The following is a 19,975-nucleotide window of genomic DNA, read 5'->3' on the forward strand; positions in this document are numbered from 1 at the left end:
GAGATGCCCACTATATATTATGTCGAATTGCCTCTAATTTGAAACGATAAATTAAAGAGTAGGGGTGCATTATATTGCAAATCCACTCTTAAATTGCTAATTAAAAATATCCAGTGTTTTTATGGCTTGTCATATGAGCTCACATTTAACATACAAATCACAAGGAGTACTTCATGATCTTAGTCAATGGGCGATTTATTTATTTATATGGCTTAGTATTGATAATTTTAGACGTATGGCATGTAAGAAATAGTAGTATTTGATTGTGCACCTGTAGAGGTTAATGGAGTGCACAAGAGGTTGCGCGACTGTTGTGGACCGCCTTTGCCAACAAAGTTGCAACGAGGGGAGGGGGCGAAGGGCAGCGGTGATATGAGGAAGTGGGAGAAGAGTCGAAGTCGAAGTCGAAGATTAACAACTGCACGATTCATAGACTCAACACAACAATTAAAATAGGCGTCCGCCTTAAAACAATAATAACATGCTAGCCATGTTATGTAATAGGTGGTTGATCTTGCCAAACTAAAAATTCTCATTTTGAGAAATGATTTTCAATTTAACAACATTTTAGATTTTCTAAGAGCATCTCCAATGGCGGACGTCCGGTCGGACATCCGGTCGCACGTCGCGACGGGCGACCGGGACGTCCGCCATTGTGGCGTTTAGGTCGGATACGGACGTCCCGTGAGGACGTCGGGTGTCCTCGGACGTCCCGGCGACGGGCGGGCGGACGTCCGCCACTGTGGCAAGGGTCGGACGTCCCGATCGGACGTCCGGAAATTATATTTTTTTTAAAAAAAACAAACTCTATATATACGGCTCGTTGAACTTCATTTCAACGCGGAGTGAGCCGGGGATGTTGGATTATGTAGAGGTTTAGGATGAAACGTTGCATCCCTTCATTTCACAACCGAAAATAACTGATTGTTGGCGGGTTATAAAATTGCAATTTGGTCCTTCAATTATCGAAAATTCCATTTCCGGATGAAGATTTCTGCACAGTAACTTTAATGGAATTAAAAAAATTCCAAACTGACCGACCCCAGCCAAGGGCTCTGCCCCTTGGACCCCGCTCTCGGGGGCGCTGCCCCCGAACCCCCGTCTAATCATAACGAATTCAAATAAGTGTGCACTCCGCACTTCCAACTTATTTTTATGTTTTATGAATATGTATTTTTGCCCGTATTTTGATTTCCCGTATTCCGTGTCAAAATTATATTTCCGTTTTACGTAATTAAATTATTGTGATTTTTTTTATTGCGGGATGTCCTAGTGGGAAGGGCGGACATAGGAGGGGATGTCCTAGTGACGTGGCAGTGGGATGGAAAGTCCTAGTGACGTGGCAGGAGGTGTTTTTGGGATGTCCTAGTGGATGTCCTATGCTCTAATGCATTTTCTTCATAAGTCAACCTAGAAAGTCATCATCCTATTCCTTGCTCACAATTTCAAATCAGCTTCAGCTAGTAATCAATCAACAAATCCAAATGAGGATCACAATCATCTGGTTAATCTCACTTCACCTGCCCCTTTTCGTCATTTCATCTCGATTAATCCCCCACCCGCAATGCATCCGACCCGACCCGACCACCCTCCGCTCCGATCAGATGACCGTCGTAATCAACGGCTACTCGGAGCACCGAATCCCCCTGCTCCGCTCCATCACCGCCGCCTACTCCGCCTCGCCCTCTGTCGCCGTCGTCATCCTCCTCTGGTGCAACCCCTCCACTCCGGCCCGCACACTATCTGACCTCACTCAAAACCTCTCCGCTGCCGTGCTCCGCGCGCCATCCGCCAGCCTCAACCACCGATTCCACCCCTGGGAGGAAATCCGGACCCGAGCCGTCCTGATCTGCGACGACGACATCGAACCCGACCTGAATTCCATCTCCTTCGCATTCAAAGTGTGGAGATCCGACCCGGATCGGGCGGTCGGGTTCTTCGCCCGGTCGCACGCGTACGACGTGGCGGCGAGGGAGTGGATCTACGCGATGGAGAGGGAGAAGTACTCGATCGTGCTCACGAAGCTCATGATCGTGAGCGCCGAGTACCTCGGGATCTACTCGTGCGACGCGCGGTACGCGGCGGCGAGGGAGATTGTGGATGAGATGAACAATTGCGAGGATATTCTGATGAATTTCGTCGTGGCGGAGGAGAGTGGGAAGGGGCCGGTGATGGTGGGGGCGAGGGGAGGGGGAATTAGGGATTACGGCGACGCGAGGAACGATGGCGTGGCGGCGGGGATGAGGGAGGTGGGGCTGAGCAGTAGGAGAGGGGAGCACAGGAAGAGGAGAGGGGAGTGCATAACGCGGTTTCATAGGGTTTTGGGGAGAATGCCGTTGAAGTATAACTATGGGAAAATGGTGGATGATGTTGGGGAACAGGGGCTGTGCGACAAGGGTGGGAAATTGGTGCTTTGTGATCATCAAGATTTCAAATGATGATGATGAAATTGAAAGGTATGAAAGCTCCTTAGTTATATTTAGATTTGTGACAAGAGTTTATTCATATTTCTACACATTGCAAATTCGTTGAGAATTGTGATATTTGAATTGTAAACTTTAATCTAATGTTGTAAGTAGAATGTAGTGATTTAAAATGCAATAAAGCTAATCTTAATGTGAGTTTTATTTAAATAGTTGTAGGTGACTTAGAATTATACTATTAGTTGAAGAAATAAAAGTGGATATAGTTAAAATTCCCTCGTTAGGTTTCTGGTTATAGAATGATAGGCAACAATAACCATGGAAACTCTTCCAACGAAGTCAAATTGATATAACCCGCTAAAGATGGAGCTCCGCTTACATATCTCTATTGGACAAAACTAAGGAGAAAGTGAGGAAGAGAGAGAGAGAGAGGGTGATGTTCATCTCTGAGAGACAAGCCCAGGTTTCAGATCATATTGAAAATATCTGAAAGTGGAAATAATATAGATATAAAAATGTGGCCTCCGCCGGCAAATGCTGCAGATAAGATGGTTCCGGTGACGAGGCTAGTTGCCGTGGCCATCGACAAGGATAGAGGCAGCCAAATTGCCCTCAAATGGGCTACCGACAATCTCCTTATAAAAGGCCAGACTGTTATTTTGGTCCACGTCAGACTTAAACAGGGCTCCGGATCTCCTATGTCCTCCCCATGTAACTCTCTCTCTCTCTCTCTCTAGCTTCCTTACTTTGAAAAATTTGTGTTTGGCGCAGGGCCTAACCATGCGTCTGAAGCTGGTGACGAAATAGGAGATGATCCACAGTTGAAGGAGCTCTTCCTTCCTCTCCGAGTCCTCTGCACACGAAAAGATGTCAGTTTCCACATATATATGAAATGAAAGAACAACAATTGATCAGCTTCTTGATAAATATTCTTGTTTGTTTCTCAGATACAACGCCACGAGGTTGTGCTGGATGAGGCAGATGTCACAAAAGCTCTCATCGACTTTACAAGGCAAAATGCAATCGATATGTTGGTTCTTGGTGCTACAAATAAAGGCACCATCTTCAGGTGCATTTCCCTCTTTTCTTGCAATGCCTTAGCAAAATCACAAATCTAAATTTGATTACTTTACAAACAAGCAGATTTAAAGGCAAAGATATTCCTGGAAGTATACTAAAAAATGCACCAGATTTTTGCACGGTTTATATCATCCACAAGGGGAAGATCTCGTCCACCAGAGCTGCTTCCCGTCCGCCTCCCTCCAGCCAACTCCGTAACCAGATACTGCTTCAAGCCAGCATCAAATATAACAATACTGTCGAGCAGAATTCTTTACAATCAACCACCAGTGCTAGAAGTCAGACATTTATCTATATCTATGTTACCATCTCGAATCAAGAGCCCAGTTTGATGGGATGTTTTTCTATGCAGGTTCCTTTTCAGTAAACTCACGCCCCGGATCTGACCCATCTCCACGTTCAAGCAGGCTAAGCGACTCCGCCTTCAAGTATGATATATCATATGTTCAAAAGCCTTGATCTTCTTTCTGTGGTGGCCCTTTCATTAAATGCTGCAAACAGGTCTCCATTCACTGCCCGAAGAGGTCTCAACGGAAGAGCTTATGACATCTCTCCACCAGATACAGATATTTCCTTTGTCAGCTCACGGAGAAGTGTGGATGTATTCCCTACTTTCGGTGATAGCTTTGATGGCGGCCCTACACCTCCCCGCCTTTCTGAATTCTCTGATGCGGATCAAGGCTTTGATTCCTGGAACCTCGGACGCAAGTCAGTAGACATTTTGTCCCCAAGAGATTTCGCTTCACCTGAAAATGATAAAGGCTTTGCTCCACAAAATATGGTGAGGGCCTTAGATTTTAAAACTGTACGTCTTATATATTTAATTACCTGAATAAATGCTGTAATTTCTTTGAGTCGCAGGATGATGTTGAAGCTGAAATGAGAAGGTTAAAGCAGGAGCTCAAGCAAACAATGGATATGTATAGCACTGCATGCAAAGAAGCACTCACAGCAAGGGAGAAGGCATGTGAAACACGTTTTTCATATCCCTCTTTTCTAATACTGGTTAATAATTCTTGTTTGTATTATAGGCGAAAGAGCTGCAGCGATGGAAATTGGAAGAACAGAGGAGGTTAGAAGAGGCGCGAATCGCTGAAGAAACAGCTTTGGCTCTTGCAGAGAAAGAAAAGGCCAAGTCTAAGGCAGCACTGGAGCATGCTGAAGCCGCTCAAAGGATAGCGGAGTTGGAAGCTCAGAAGAGAATCACTGCAGAAATGAATGCCTTGAAAGAGGCAGAAGATCAGGGTAGGGCTATTCAGGCTGACTGCAGGTATAGGAGGTACACAATCGAGGAGATTGAGCTTTCTACCGAGTATTTTTCAGAGTCAAGAAAGATTGGAGAAGGAGGTTATGGGCCGGTTTACAAGTGTAATTTGGACCATACTCCTTGTGCAGTCAAGGTTCTTCGCCCTGATGCCACTCACGGGAGATCACAGTTTAATCAAGAGGTATACCCAAGATATTATTCAATATTTCGCCTTAAGATGGTTGCTTATCCTTGTAGTAAATTTTTGTTAGGTTGAGATTCTGAGTTGCATACGACACCCGAACATGGTCCTACTTCTAGGCGCCTGCCCGGAGTATGGCTGCCTAGTGTATGAGTATATGTCCAACGGAAGCTTAGAAGACCGTCTATTCCAGCGTGGGAAGACTCCACCTTTGTCTTGGCAGCATAGGTTCCGGATTGCTGCTGAGATTGGGACTGGCTTGCTTTTCCTCCATCAAACCAAACCCGAGCCTCTGGTGCACCGTGATATGAAGCCTGCTAACATCCTACTTGACCGCAACTTTGTGAGCAAGATCAGTGATGTCGGCCTGGCCAGGCTCGTCCCTCCATCCGTAGCTGACTCTGTCACTCAATACCTGATGACATCCACTGCCGGGACCTTCTGCTACATTGATCCTGAGTATCAGCAAACAGGCATGCTTGGTGTGAAATCTGATATATACTCCCTAGGGATAATTTTTCTACAGATCCTCACCGGCAAGCCCGCCATGGCATTGGGCCATCACACTAAAAGAGCTGTCAACCAAGGGACGTTCGCTGAGATGCTCGATCCATCTGTGCCGGATTGGCCTTATGAAGAAGCCTTATCTCTTGCCAAGATATCGCTCAGGTGTGCTGAGCTTAGGAGGAAAGACCGGCCGGATCTTGGGAAAGACGTGCTCCCGGAGCTGAACAAGCTCAGAGACCTTGCAGAAGATTCGTATTCGGTGCCACAGAGCAGGCATTCTCCCTGCCATAGTCGAGTTTCCATTTCCAAAGTAAGTCTCTACAAAGATTTGTCATTTTCTTAATGATAAGAATTCATGTTAACATATCAACTCTGTTGCAGGAGGATTTGAGTCACCATTCATCTTCAACATCAAGCATGGGGAGCTGAATCGAGGGTAGTAAAGAGAAGTGTTAATACAAGATCAACACTGCTGTTTTTTTATTCAGTGAATGCTTTGATTTTATGTAAAGATTTTAGGTTTCACGAGGCATGATGCGATCGTGCCTGCCCCGTGAGGTTCTTGTTTCCTTCAGGCTTGATGGAGAGAGCCGGGAGAGGATGGACAAGGCCAGTTTTTTGAAACATTTTCCTTTTCAACATCTGAAGTTATTGTTTTTATGTTGTCTATATTCTGCAAAACAAAAATAGCTTTTACTATGTTAGAGAATGAGAGAACTCATTTTTATGGTTTTTTCATTTTTCATTAAAGTGTAGTTTCTACAGCAAATGAAGAGCAAGAACATGCATGTAATTAAATAGTTCACACCCTTTCAAAACTAAAAAGGTGAGAATATTAGAATACAAAATTTTTTTTAACCAAACCAATGTATTACTTCTTAGCTTTTGCATCTCATTTTCATTTCTTATTTGTTTTACTAAATGTAGTGAGTTTATTTTTTGGGATATTGATCTCTAAAACCATGAACTTTGAGCAAATTTTGGTATTTCACACGAACTTTAAAATTGGTCTAAAACATCACAAACTTTACATTTTGTTTGTTATTTCCCATGGCATGTCAATCACCATATCTAACCAACTTCCGTGTATTTTTTATCATACTTGGCAATACTAAATCAACGTGATTTTCTACGTACCATTTTATCCTACTTATCACGAACTTAAAAAGTAATCTAAAATATCATAAACATTTCACGGTTGCCCACGTATAATAAGATTTTTTCTAAAGATATCTTATTTGGGCTGCCATGGGAAATAACAAACAAAATGTAAAGTTTGTGATTTTTTAGACCAATTTTAAAGTTTGTGAAAAATACCAAAATTTGCTCAAAGTTCATGGTTTTAGGGCCAATATCCCTTTTTTCACAAAGTTTCTAGTAACGTTACATTGCAAGCCTTCTATTGTAGTTATTGGCAAGCTCGGAAAAATTTACGTGATTAATGTATATTCTTGGTAAACTTAAGTGGCAAAAATAATTTTATAAACAATATTCAAATTGTTGTTAGTGAATTTTACTATATGATTTGTTTTGCAGGTTTTTTTTATTGTGTGTACAAGTTATGTTTACTTTCAGTATACTGTTAATTGGAATACTAGCACATGTCGTATTCAGTATAAATAAACTTTTGATGTAGAAATATTCAAAGTCAAAACGTGAAAAAGTTGATTAAAAGCTGTAACGAAAGTTCGTAAATGACTTAATGAGTCAACTTTGGCATATAGTAATATTTATAATATCAACTGCAACTCTTCTGATACTAGGGGTGGGTAGGTACGGTATACCTTACCGAAACCATCATACCGTATACCTTACCGAAAATTCGATATGAGAAAAAATCATACATTTACCTTACCAAAATTTTCGGTATACCGAACTTCGGTATACCTTATTTTTGGTATGACAAATTTCAATATCGATACCGTAACTTATTTTCAGTATGTTATATCTAAATTCGGTATAACGTACTTTTGCGGTATACCAGAGTTTTACGGTATCGGACTACAATACGACATACCAAAATATCATTATTTTGTAAATAATTCTAAATACAAACACAAATGAAAATAATTTAAAAAACACTTAAAAAACATGAAATTTAATCAAACTCAAACATATTCAATAAAAAAACTGCAATAATTAAACTACACGCAATCGCATAACGTGCAACGATATTTGTTTGGAACTAATTTAACTAAAATCTTATAATTGTTTAAAACTAATTTCGATATCAAGTTTTCCTAATTGAGTTTATTTGATTTTATATTTACATGATTACCCGACAACTATAACGAGGCAAGATTTGATTTCTACATGTAAATATTTATTTGTTTGGTAAAAGTATGAATTTACTTGATATAATTTGGCATATATTGATATCGGTATATACCGAAAATTATGGTATATACCATAATTTAATTATGGTATATACCATAATTTTCGGTACATACCTAAAATTACGGTATATACCGTATTTTCGGTATACCCCGGTATACCTCGTTATATGAAAATTCATACTGTTACCGTACCGAAATAAATCGGTAAGGTATGATACCTTACCAAAAATTGCGGTATACTGAAAATCCGGTATTTTCGGTATTTTTTCGATACGGTAAGGGCGGTATTTCGGTATTTTGGTATTTTTACCCAGCCCTATCTGGTACAGCAAGAATCAAGTATCCAACCATTAGAGAAATAAGAAATTCAATGTCAACCCTGACTTTGGTCAAAAAACGTATGTACAATTATTATTTGTGTAAATTGGAAACGATTTTAGAATCATACAATTAATATAATTAAAAGACTTACCCATGTATAGAATGTAAAACGATTTGTAACTGTATCATTATAGGTCAAAAAAGTGAGTATAATTTTCGTATTCTGTATTGAATTATTGATTCAATTTGCTTACTATATTCATTCCTCTATATAGATTGTTTCCTGCATATAATAGGAGAAGATTGTATTCCTTATTTTACATTAATTATTTAATTAACGCTAATCTAGGAAAACCACTTTTTGCCTTTGTATCTTATTTTCTTATAATACTCCAACTGTATTAAGTAATGATATCACCGGTAAAATGATACTACTATGATAAATACATATTATCAAGTTTGAAAAGTATTACTATATGAAAATTCTGTGAAATTCTTGCTCTCATATCCTCTGTATCTCTCTACCGATCTGAAATTCTATCTCTATAAACATTCTTATCTTTAATTAATTGTTGTTGAAGATTATGACAGCGCAAAGGAAGAGGAAAGAGCTCTGATTTCAATTGTTACTTATGAAGTGCAATTTCTAGGAGAAATTCTTCGCAATTCAGTGATTCCCTTCATTCTTTCCCATATAGACTCTACATGAACTTGTGTCTCTTCCTTCTGCCATTTCTCTAGTTTCTATTTGCACATTTTGATGCAACGGAGCGGGATGAAACTCAATTCTTTGCGGCAATTTTGATTAAGATTGGGGGAGGCTGGCAATTTTTGACACAGATCCGATAACATGACACGAACTGGCACGAAGTTAATGGGTTTGGGTCAGAGCTTATTGGGTTCGTGTACTTATCGGGTCGACCCATTAAGGACACGAAAATTTTGTGTCGTGTTCGTATCGGGTTCGTGTTATCCGTTAACAAATAATATTTTAATATTATTAATATTTTTAATAGGTTTAACCGTTATCAGGTCGTGTTGTTATCGAGTCGTTATCGTGTCATCTCATATACGTGTTGTTTCGTGTCGTGTTGACCCGAAGTGGTTCATGTCGTTAATGGGTTTGTGTCGTGTTCGTGTTTGAAGGTAGCAGGTCGTGTTCGTGTTTGAGGTTTTCTTAACGGGTCGTGTTCGTGTTTGTTGTTATCGTGTTCGTGTCGTTATCGTGTCGACATGATAACGACTCGACACACACGATTTGCCACCCCTAGAGGCAAGTAGTAGAGTGAAGGATAAGAAGAGTTTCCAAATAAATTACGCCTCCCAATTGACTGACAGGAGTAGCAATTGAATTACACCTATTTTATTCTTCTTTTAGAGAGAATTTTTTAGTTTTGCAAAGCGGCTACCGATTGACTGACATGAGTAGCAATTGAATTTTTGTTTAGCCCACAAATTTTGACAACCAAAAAAAATTAGAGAAAAAGACCGTGAGGGATAAAGAACAATGAGTATCAATCACATAGGAGAGAAGACAAAAAAAATGTGACGGTAAAATTAGAGTATATATTGTTAAAAATTTAGTTTATTATTTCTTTTTGCATATAGAATTATTGAGTTAAAAAGTTGAAAGTCCACCTAAACGTTTTGATGCCAAATTAATTTGTTCTAATAATATGTTATTATTATTATTATTATTAATATTAAAAAAGAAAGAAAGAGTTAAAGTTATATTTAAGGAAAGCAAGATGAATGATTTTACTGAGTTGCCCTTTTGTACGATGGATTCATTTTTTAACATGAAATTAGTTTTGTATAAGATAGATTTTTTTCCATTTATGTATTAATAATGTTTGCTTTCACCGGTAATTCATTATCTAGATTAATTTGTGATTGGGGAATTGTTTTTCTTTCAGTAATCTATTAACAATATTTATTTTATCTACACATATTTATTTTTGTTTTGCGTGTAGATATTACTTTATTTATATAAATTTTTATTAATATTAAATAAATTAAAATGCATGCATCGTACATGTATTTAATAGCACATTTAAATTGTTTTACACGTTTGTGATCTTTAACCCTTTGATAATAGAGTTATATTTGATTTTAAGTAATTTATTAAAAATACAAATATACTATAATAAAATTAAATAGATCCGTTCATCGCACAGGAGTGATACTATAACTACTCACTATAGTATAAGTAGAAACACTGCGTCTCAAAATGACTACCTTAAAATTAAATGCACATGATGCATCTTAGTACACAATAAAAGTAGTTGAAATATTTACATACTACAAGTCTACAATGTTAAAAAATTGTTTCATTCATTAATTTGGAAAACTATAAATTCTACATTTATTTCATTAATCGATAAATTGTGATTGCCGTGTGAATGCCAGAATACAGTTTTCTCACAGATATTGTCCCTATTGAATATTTGTACATAATTCAGTTATTCAGTATAACCTTTGTCAACAAAATCAAGATATATGAAATGTGGACATAATAAATTTGATCTCACGAAAAATAAAACAATAACTGTGCACATAAATACAGTTAAACAGTTTCTAATTGACCGTAAAGCGTCCAAGTTCAATGAATGTTGGTAATTAAATTTATTCAAAACATCGTCAACGTACTATAAATGCTGGTCCTTCAAGACAACATCTCCACTTAAAAACGTCCAGGTTCAATGAACCTATACAAGTCTCCCACTTGGAACGTCAACACCAAGTACAAAAGATCTTTATTCAAAGAAAAGTTCTTTATTCAATTTAAAAAAAATTAATATAAAAAATTGAAGAAGCAATTTTACTTGCATGTCACAAAACTAAGTGATAATATTTAAGGTCAAATTATATTTAGAAAATTTGTCAAAAATATATTATAAAGATATTTATAAAAAATTATGAGTATATGATAAATTTATTAAAAATATATACACTTTAAGGTATTGAGGGTATTTTCGTCCAAAAAAACTTGGAAATAGTAAAAAGTACCTCAAATGATATTTTCAAAGTTCACGGACCTAAAATGATACTTTGGCAAAGTTCGTGGACCAAAAATGATGTTCCTTCATAAATGTAACATAAAAATTTGTTTTAACTTTGATAAAAATTTAATAAACTAAAGTAAATTGACTACATATTTTGTCAAAATTGCTCTATGATGGAGTACGTACTAAACAAGCCCAACAGCAGTAAAGCCCATCAGCCTAAAGCCCAAGAAAGAGTATCAGTTCGGCATGACTAAAGAGTATCAGTCCGGCATGACTAAAGAGTTCAGTTCGGCACAACCAAAGAGTTCGGCCCCAGCCTACAGCTCGGTAAAAGCCAACCAATCAAACTCTGCTCTCAGGTCGGCATCAAGCTCTACTCTCAGATCGGCAAAAGCTGCTCGGCAATAATTCAGCAGTTCGGTCTCAGTATTCGACCGAACTAGGAGATAGTGGACTCATGCAGGATTTCCACCTCCACTACACCCACGATCTATTTAGTGGTGTCAAGCAGTCATTAACTCATGCAGGATAGTGGACCCATGCAAGATCGCCACGATCTCCACGACATCCACTACCTAGTAAATGGCTGCATGCCACGATCTTGGTTTAATGTATAAATAGAACCTAGATCAGATAGATAGGGAGAGACTCTCTCGCTTTCTAGAGATCAAATACAAAATAGCAAGTCTGTATTGTAAGCTGTAAAAAAACAGATCAAGCAATACAACTCTGCCCTCTTTTCTTCCCGTGGACGTAGATTTACCTCAGTAAATCGAACCACGTAAAATCTCTGTGTCGTGATCTGCATTTTCCAGCATTCATCATCGTCAAAAGTTCGCCGATTCATCACTGGCGCCGTCTGTGGGAACCAGAGAACCAAATTTGTGATAAAGCGAATTTTTGACCCTTTTTCCATCCCAAAAAAAATGCATACCAGATCACGTAACACCCATAATACCGTTCGTGATAACCGTGAGGAAGCTAGTCCAGCTCGCAGGTCTGAAAAAAGGCCTCGGGAGACATCTACCTCCGGTTCTCACGAAGAAGGAACAAGCCACTCCAGGAGTCATCGCACCGAGTCTTCCCAGCAGCCCGATTTAAATAAAGCTGTCAAGCTGTTCTTGGCCGAGAAGCAGGAGGAGTTCTTAACCTTCCTACAGAAGAGCCAACATCCGGAGAAGACAACGGCGGATTCTCCCTCCTCATCCAGACATGAAAGTCACTACCGCAGTAGTGACGTGTCATCCAGGAGAAAGAATCCTCAACCCCGACATGTTCCTGTTCCTCCTCGGTACCGGAACCACAGGAGAACTCCATCTCCTCCGTACCGAAGAAATATCGGGTTCGCCATGTACGGAGCATTAAAGACTCCGTTCTCGGACGATATCACCCGAACTCCTTTGCCGCGGAACTACCGGACACCGTCAATGACTTATGACGGGCTAGTGGATCCTCATGACTTCTTGGGACGCTATCAGTATAATATGGCGAACCAGGGTCTCAATGAGGTCCATATGTGCAAGCTGTTCCCCGAGCTGCTCATCGGGAACGCCAGAAGGTGGTTCGACAGCCTTCCTCAAGGCAGCATTAGATCCTACCGAGATCTAATGGATGCTTTCCACAGGAGGTTCTTTCAGAAAGCGGAAGCCCGGATCACTTCGGCTCAGCTGCTTTCTATACGTCAAGGTCACGACGAAAAGATCAGCGACTTTTTGACGAGATTCCACAAGGAATGCCTACAAGTAGATGATCTCAATGATCTACTTGTCATTTCGGCATTCCAAAATGGAATCCTGCCCGGAGCTCTCTACAGAAAGCTCGTGGAATGCAGTCCGCAAACAGCTCAAGAGATGTGGGACATTGCGGACCAGTTCGCCCGTGCCGATGAGGCAGACCGTCGAAAACGGTCTTTAGACAGCTCATCTAGAGGAGACGAAAAGAAGCCCGATCATAGCGACCAGAGGCTTCCTCGCCGAACTCCTTTTGAAAGAATTCAAAGGGCACCGGTACAAGGCAGATTGGGACCACGTCTCAATCCTGAGAAGCCGCCCGCTCAGTTCGTACCCTTAAACAAGTCAAGAGCGGAAATTTTCGAACTACATTCCGATATGTTCGAAGAGCCAAGGCGGATGACGAAATCGGCCGCGCGCCGACCTCAGGATCAATATTGCTCCTTCCATCAAGACTACGGTCACGATACCGAGGAGTGCCAACATTTGGCTGCAGGTATTGATGCCCTTGTGAAAGCAGGGACGTTAAAAAAATACCAAAGCAAGCAGCCGAAAAGGAACAAAAAGCAGGGAGGTGCGAACTGCGCTCCTCAGGATCCGAAAAGGCAACGGGATCCCGAAGACGATAACGAGCCGCAATATGATGGAGTAATCCTAACTATTGACGCTCTCCCTGCCGAGAAGACTAAATCCTCTCTGAAGTCATAGAGCAGAAAAAGGCTTTTGACGAGCTCAAAAGTTATTTAGCCGAGCTTCCAATTCTCTCTGCTCCAACAGATGCCGAAGTGATTTTCTTATACTTAGCGACATCCGATCAAACCATCAGCGCGATGCTTGTACGAGAAGAAGGCCTAAAGCAGTTTCCCATCTACTTTACAAGCCGAGCATTAAGAGGTCCAGAAACAAGGTATCAACCTCTGGAGAAAATTGCTCTGGCGTTAGTAAATGCAGCAAGGAGACTGCGGCCATACTTCTATGCTCACAAGGTATGCGTCTTAACCGATCTGCCTCTTCGGCAAGTTTTGACCAAGCCAGAAGCATCAGGCAGAATCGCCAAATGGGCCATAGAGCTGGGAGAACACTCAATCGAGTACCTACCTCGAAAAGCCATCAAGGGACAAGCCTTGGCAGATTTTCTTGCAGAGGCCAAGTTCGATCAAGCAATCCCTGTCATTGCCGAACAGAAAAATTCTGCCAATGCCGAACTAGCACAGCCCTTGGAATCCGAAGAAGAGCCGCCGGACTGCTGGAGCGGATTCGTAGATGGAGCTTCAAACAAGATGGGAAGTGGAGCTGGTATTTTACTTGTCGCTCCCGACGGACACGAGGTAACCTACTCACTTCGGTTCCTATTCCCCACTACTAATAATGAAGCCGAGTACGAAGCCCTCCTGGCCGGACTCCAGTTAGCGCAAAGTCTGCTCGTCAAATCTCTCAAAGTCCATTGTGATTCACAAGTCATAGTAAATCACATGTTGGGTACAAGTGAAGCTCGTGACGAGAGAATGAAGAAGTATTTGGACAAAGCGCAAAGCATCAGCCGAAGTTTCTCCTATTTTCGGATAATCCGCATTCCCAGAGCGGAAAATAGCCGAGCAGATACCTTAAGTAAGTTGGCCTCAGATCCGAGCTCAAAGGCGGAAGAATTAATGCATCGAAGCATTGATGAAGCCGAGGTACATTCAGTATCCAGCTCGCCGAACTGGATGACGCCGATCTTGCAGTATCTGGATCAAGGACAATTGCCCGAGGATAAGAGAGAAGCTCGGAAGATCACGTGCCGAGCACTTCGGTACGAACTTCATGAAGGAGTCCTCTTTAGAAAGTCTTACCTCCAGCCGTTATTGCGGTGCGTAGGACCAGAAGAGACGGACTACATCCTCAGAGAAGTTCATGAAGGATCGTGCGGCAGCCACATCGGAGCTAGAGCTTTAGCTAAAAAAGTTCTAAGATGGGGATATTATTGGCCAACCTTGGTACAAGAAGCAGTGCAGCTCGTCAAGACCTGCCCGAAGTGCCAAATCCATGCAAATATCCCAAGGATGCCGCAGACCGATCTATCCACTATGCAGAGCCCTTGGCCTTTCATGCAATGGGGCATAGACATAGTGGGACCACTTCCTCAAGCTCCTCGGCAAATGAAATTCCTAATCGTTGCCTTGGACTACTTTACGAAGTGGGTGGAAGCTGAACCATTAGCTACGATAACGAGCTCGAAGGCATTGGATTTCGTCTGGAAGAACATAGTGTGCCGATTTGGCATACCCCACATCCTCATCTCGGATAACGGGACTCAGTTCACCGACAAGACGTTCAAGAATTGGTGCCAAGAGCTGAATATTCAACAGCGGTTCACTTCGGTCTCTCATCCACAAGCAAACGGACAAACGGAGGTAACAAATCGTACCCTGGTGAAAGGGTTAAAAGCTCGGTTAGAACAAGCCAAAGGACAATGGGTAGAAAATCTCCCTCAAGTCCTATGGTCCTACCGAACTACACCCACAACCTCCAACGGTGAAACTCCGTACAGTCTGGTGTACGGCACTGAAGCCGTGATTCCGGTGGAGATCGGCGTACCCAGTCCCCGAACTCTAAATTTCTCGGCAGAAATGAATGACGACGGACTGAGAGCCGAGCTAGATCTTGCCGAAGAAAGAAGAGAATTGGCATGCATAAAAGCAGCCAAGTACAAGGAGCAAGTAGCCCGGTATTACAACCAAAGGGTGAAGAAGCTGCAATTTCAAGTGGGAGATCTCGTTTTGAGAAACAACGAAGTAAGCCGAGCAGAAAAGCTGGGCAAGCTCGAACCCACATGGGAAGGTCCGTATCGGGTGTCAGAAGTCCTCGGCAAAGGGTCTTACAAATTGGCTCACATGTCAGGAGAACAGGTACCCCGAACATGGCACATTTCCAACCTCAAAAAGTTCCATTTGTAAGAGACAGTCCGGTCAGTCAGTCTTGAGTCCTGTTCGGTCAATGTGCTTTATTTGGTTTGCTTGGTTTTTGTTTGTCTCTATGTGCTTTTTATTTGTCTATATGCGTTTTGTCTGTCTATATGCGTGTCGTCTCTTACAAATGTTACTGAGGTATCTTGTTCTTCGAAGGCTGATCCCCTTCTTAGAACATATACAAGCCAACGATTGTGAAGTCAAAGCTTCTACAGAAGATACAAGACCACAATTCAGCTTAAACAAGCAGTTCGTCTGAAACGAGCTGCAACAAGCCAACGATTGTGAAGTCAAAGCTTCTACAGAAGATACAAGACCACAATTCAGCTTAAACAAGCAGTTCGTCTGAAACGAGCTGCAACAAGCCAACGATTGTGAGTCAAAGCTTCTACAGAAGATACAAGACCACAATTCAGCTTAAACAAGCAGTTCGTCTGAAACGAGCTGCAACAAGCCAACGATTGTGAGTCAAAGCTTCTATAGAAGATACAAGACCACAATTCAGCTTAAACAAGCAGTTCGTCTGAAACGAGCTGCAACAAGCCAACGATTGTGAGTCAAAGCTTCTACAGAAGATACAAGACCACAATTCGGCTTAAAAATCAAGCACTTCGTCTGAAACGAACTGCAACAAAAGTCCGATTCACGCGATAAAACTTGCCTGAATTAGGACAAGGGAAAGTCCGATCCACGCGATAAAACTCGCCGAATTAGGACAAGGGAAAGTCCGATCCCCAAATTAGGACAACGGAAAGTCCGATCCGAGCGATAAAACTCGCCAAATTAGGACACAAGCTTAATCCGGTCAAAGATGTTTATTTCATCAGACCAAAGACGAGTCCGGTCAAAGATGTTTATTTCATCAGACCAAAGACGAGTCCGGTCAAAGATGTTTATTTCATCAGACCAAAGACGAGTCCGGTCAAAGAAGAGTTCACTTCATAAGACCAAGGACAAACATCGACTTACCCCGTACCTTTATCCAGAATGCCGAAGTAATTCACTTCGCTTTCCGGGGGGGGTAGTGATGGAGTACGTACTAAACAAGCCCAACAGCAGTAAAGCCCATCAGCCTAAAGCCCAAGAAAGAGTATCAGTTCGGCATGACTAAAGAGTATCAGTCCGGCATGACTAAAGAGTTCAGTTCGGCACAACCAAAGAGTTCGGCCCCAGCCTACAGCTCGGTAAAAGCCAACCAATCAAACTCTGCTCTCAGGTCGGCATCAAGCTCTACTCTCAGATCGGCAAAAGCTGCTCGGCAATAATTCAGCAGTTCGGTCTCAGTATTCGACCGAACTAGGAGATAGTGGACTCATGCAGGATTTCCACCTCCACTACACCCACGATCTATTTAGTGGTGTCAAGCAGTCATTAACTCATGCAGGATAGTGGACCCATGCAAGATCGCCACGATCTCCACGACATCCACTACCTAGTAAATGGCTGCATGCCACGATCTTGGTTTAATGTATAAATAGAACCTAGATCAGATAGATAGGGAGAGACTCTCTCGCTTTCTAGAGATCAAATACAAAATAGCAAGTCTGTATTGTAAGCTGTAAAAAAACAGATCAAGCAATACAACTCTGCCCTCTTTTCTTCCCGTGGACGTAGATTTACCTCAGTAAATCGAACCACGTAAAATCTCTGTGTCGTGATCTGCATTTTCCAGCATTCATCATCGTCAAAAGTTCGCCGATTCATCACTCTAGTATTATCAAAAGTATCATGGGCGTAGGAGAATTTTCAAAGTAATTTATCGAAATTAGTAGTTTTTATATTATTAAAAGATTAATCAGTATCTCTTCCTTATTTAACCTAATTTTCAAATTCAATTAAAATGGACAAATAACGAAACCACGAAAATTAGAATAATCACTAATAAAGGAAAAAATTTGCTATGTTTGAAGAAAATTCTAAGTAGGGAAAAATATCGTAAGTAAGACTTTGAGCTTATCTTCTCTCACTTTTCTAATTTTATTCTATTATTATGTCATCTGTATTCTTTTTTTTCAGCCATGTCACGACGATTTAATATCCATATTCAGTTATGTTCGTTTCAATCCACTTATAAGCAGTTACACTCCATTAAAAAAATAATATTTTTTCAATTTTCAAAAGATGAAAAAATAATTTAATTAGTGACAAAATAAAGAAATAAAAAGGATAGAATAAAATGAGCTTAATTCCAAGTTCCAAGATTTGTGCAATTGTATGTATGCATGTATCAATCATGCCATCCACATACATCCAAACATTCTATTTTCACAAACGCGGTTTTGTGAGTGCTATAAATAGCTCGCATATCGCCCCCTTTATTTCACCATTGTCTTCTCTGTAATCTAAGAGAGAGAGAGAGAGAAATCCACAGAATAATTCCTAAAGCTTTCAACACCACAGCTTCTCTCTCTGCTCTGCCAAGGTTTTACTCGCGGTTTTTCCCCAAATCCCGCCGCCGCTGCTCTCAATTCCTGCCTTGTGCGTTCTTTTTCCTCGCATTTTCCCTCTTAGCTTCTAGATTTTGGAATGATGATCGTGGATTTGAATTAATTGTCGATTTCTTCGCTGCGCAGGTTTTTTCTGTCTCTCCGAGCTTAGCGCGATTCAAAGATGGTTTTCTGGGTTTTCGGATACGGTTCGTTGGTGTGGAACCCTGGCTTCGAAGTCGATGAGAAAGTGATAGGGTTTGTTAAGGACTACCGACGTGTCTTCGATTTAGGTGATGCATTTTCCCCTGATTATGATTATTCATTTCGAAATCGCTTCGAAGTTGACTGATTTTAACCTAAACAGCGGAATTCATTTCTATGATCTGTATTTGTATGTGAACTCATATGTTTAATTTGATGCATTTCAGCTTGCATTGATCATAGAGGTACCCCCGAGCACCCTGCTAGAACTTGCACCTTGGAAGAAACCGAAGGAGCGATCTGCGTAAGTGATAAAATTTTTAATTTCTTCCATAATTTGTTGCCCCTTTCCAATTTTCGCGCGTTTTTTGTATTAAAGGAGTAATATTCAGTTTTGATTCTTTCTACAGTGGGGTGCAGCATATTGCGTTCGTGGTGGGCCGGAGAAGGAAAAGGCGGCGATGGCGGTATTACTTCATTTCAATGATTATATGTTTAATTTACATTTTACAGTATGTTGATTACTCACGGTAATTAATTGAAATGTTGTATCAGTATCTCGAGCGAAGAGAATGCGAGTATGACCAGAAAACTTTGGTTGATTTCTACAAAGTAAGCAATGATTTTCAATTCAATCTCGTTTTTGTTTGTTAAGTCCCAAAATTGAAATTCATCAATTGATCTTTAGTTTTCTTTAACTGCAGGAGGGTGATGATTCTGAACAACCCTTTGTAACTGGTGTGATAGCGTGAGTACTTCTTTGGCAACTCTGATTGCAATCAGTTAGCATCTAAATCTCAAATTCTTGGATCCTTTTTGCTGAAAGGTGTTTGCTTTGTGAATTTGCAGATTCACATCGACCCCTGACAAAATATCAAACAAGTACTATTTAGGGCCGGCCCCTTTGGAGGAGATGGCCAGGCAAATTGCTACGGCTTTTGGCCCCTTTGGCAACAACAGGGACTACCTTTTCTTGCTGGAGAAGGCCATGTTTAATATTGGTAATATTATAGTACAACTTGATATTGAATAAGACAGAGATGTTAGTAGAGTTGTTGTTGATTGGGTGAATGTATTGGAACAGGTCATGAAGATGACTACGTTATTGAGTTAGCAAACGAGGTGAGGAAGGTGCTTATGGAACTTGGCGGTGTGCCAAAGGAAAACAAGTTGTCGAGTTTGTCGCCAGTGAAAATGAAGACATCGCTTGGTGTAGTCGCCTCGGATTCGCCACTGAAAAAAGTGAATGCTTTGGCTGGAGCAATCACCATGGATTCGTAGTTCTTGATAGAAGAAGATGAGAACATTTCTCTAACAAAGGCAGTAGCATTTCTAGGCTATTGTAGTTCTTTTATTTTCTATTAGTTTTTTAATACAGAAGAAGAAGAAGAAAGCATCGGCCAATCTATCTTTTGGCTGCATGCAGCTTACCATATTGTTTTTCTTTTAGCCTTAATAAAATAATTTCAAAATTTCCACCACTTCTTATATTTAATCTCACAACCACAAGCCATATTTGATTTATTTGCAATGAACACACAGAC

At 40.8% G+C, this 19,975-nt stretch overlaps 3 protein-coding genes across 4 annotated transcripts; all 3 read left to right on the forward strand.

Moving 5' to 3' along the window:
- Positions 1-430: 430 nt before the first annotated feature.
- Positions 431-2,438, forward strand: LOC121784004 (glycosyltransferase family protein 64 C3-like). Its single transcript, XM_042182184.1, has 2 exons — positions 431-575; positions 1,384-2,438. Exon 2 carries the CDS (start codon positions 1,485-1,487, stop codon positions 2,436-2,438), a length of 954 nt encoding a protein of 317 aa, XP_042038118.1. The 5' UTR covers positions 431-575; positions 1,384-1,484.
- LOC121784003 (U-box domain-containing protein 35-like) lies at positions 2,319-6,227 on the forward strand. 2 transcript variants are annotated; one of them, XM_042182183.1, is made up of 11 exons: positions 2,319-2,456; positions 2,967-3,134; positions 3,195-3,292; positions 3,371-3,492; positions 3,567-3,781; positions 3,856-3,931; positions 4,005-4,284; positions 4,365-4,466; positions 4,535-4,951; positions 5,022-5,768; positions 5,840-6,227. In XM_042182183.1, exons 1-11 carry the CDS (start codon positions 2,435-2,437, stop codon positions 5,885-5,887), a joined length of 2,295 nt encoding a protein of 764 aa, XP_042038117.1. In that variant the 5' UTR covers positions 2,319-2,434; the 3' UTR covers positions 5,888-6,227. The 2 variants fall into 2 exon arrangements, with proteins under 2 accessions (XP_042038117.1, XP_042038115.1); XM_042182181.1 differs by having other exon boundaries at positions 2,322-2,456; positions 2,931-3,134.
- Positions 6,228-18,134: 11,907 nt separating this feature from the next.
- Positions 18,135-19,912, forward strand: LOC121784005 (gamma-glutamylcyclotransferase 2-1-like). Its single transcript, XM_042182185.1, has 8 exons — positions 18,135-18,279; positions 18,375-18,520; positions 18,659-18,735; positions 18,842-18,898; positions 18,987-19,043; positions 19,136-19,179; positions 19,281-19,432; positions 19,516-19,912. Exons 2-8 carry the CDS (start codon positions 18,412-18,414, stop codon positions 19,710-19,712), a joined length of 693 nt encoding a protein of 230 aa, XP_042038119.1. The 5' UTR covers positions 18,135-18,279; positions 18,375-18,411; the 3' UTR covers positions 19,713-19,912.
- The last annotated feature ends 63 nt before the right edge of the window (positions 19,913-19,975 follow it).

Source organism: Salvia splendens, chromosome 21 (genome assembly GCF_004379255.2).
Source record: "Salvia splendens isolate huo1 chromosome 21, SspV2, whole genome shotgun sequence".
NCBI lineage: Eukaryota > Viridiplantae > Streptophyta > Magnoliopsida > Lamiales > Lamiaceae > Salvia > Salvia splendens.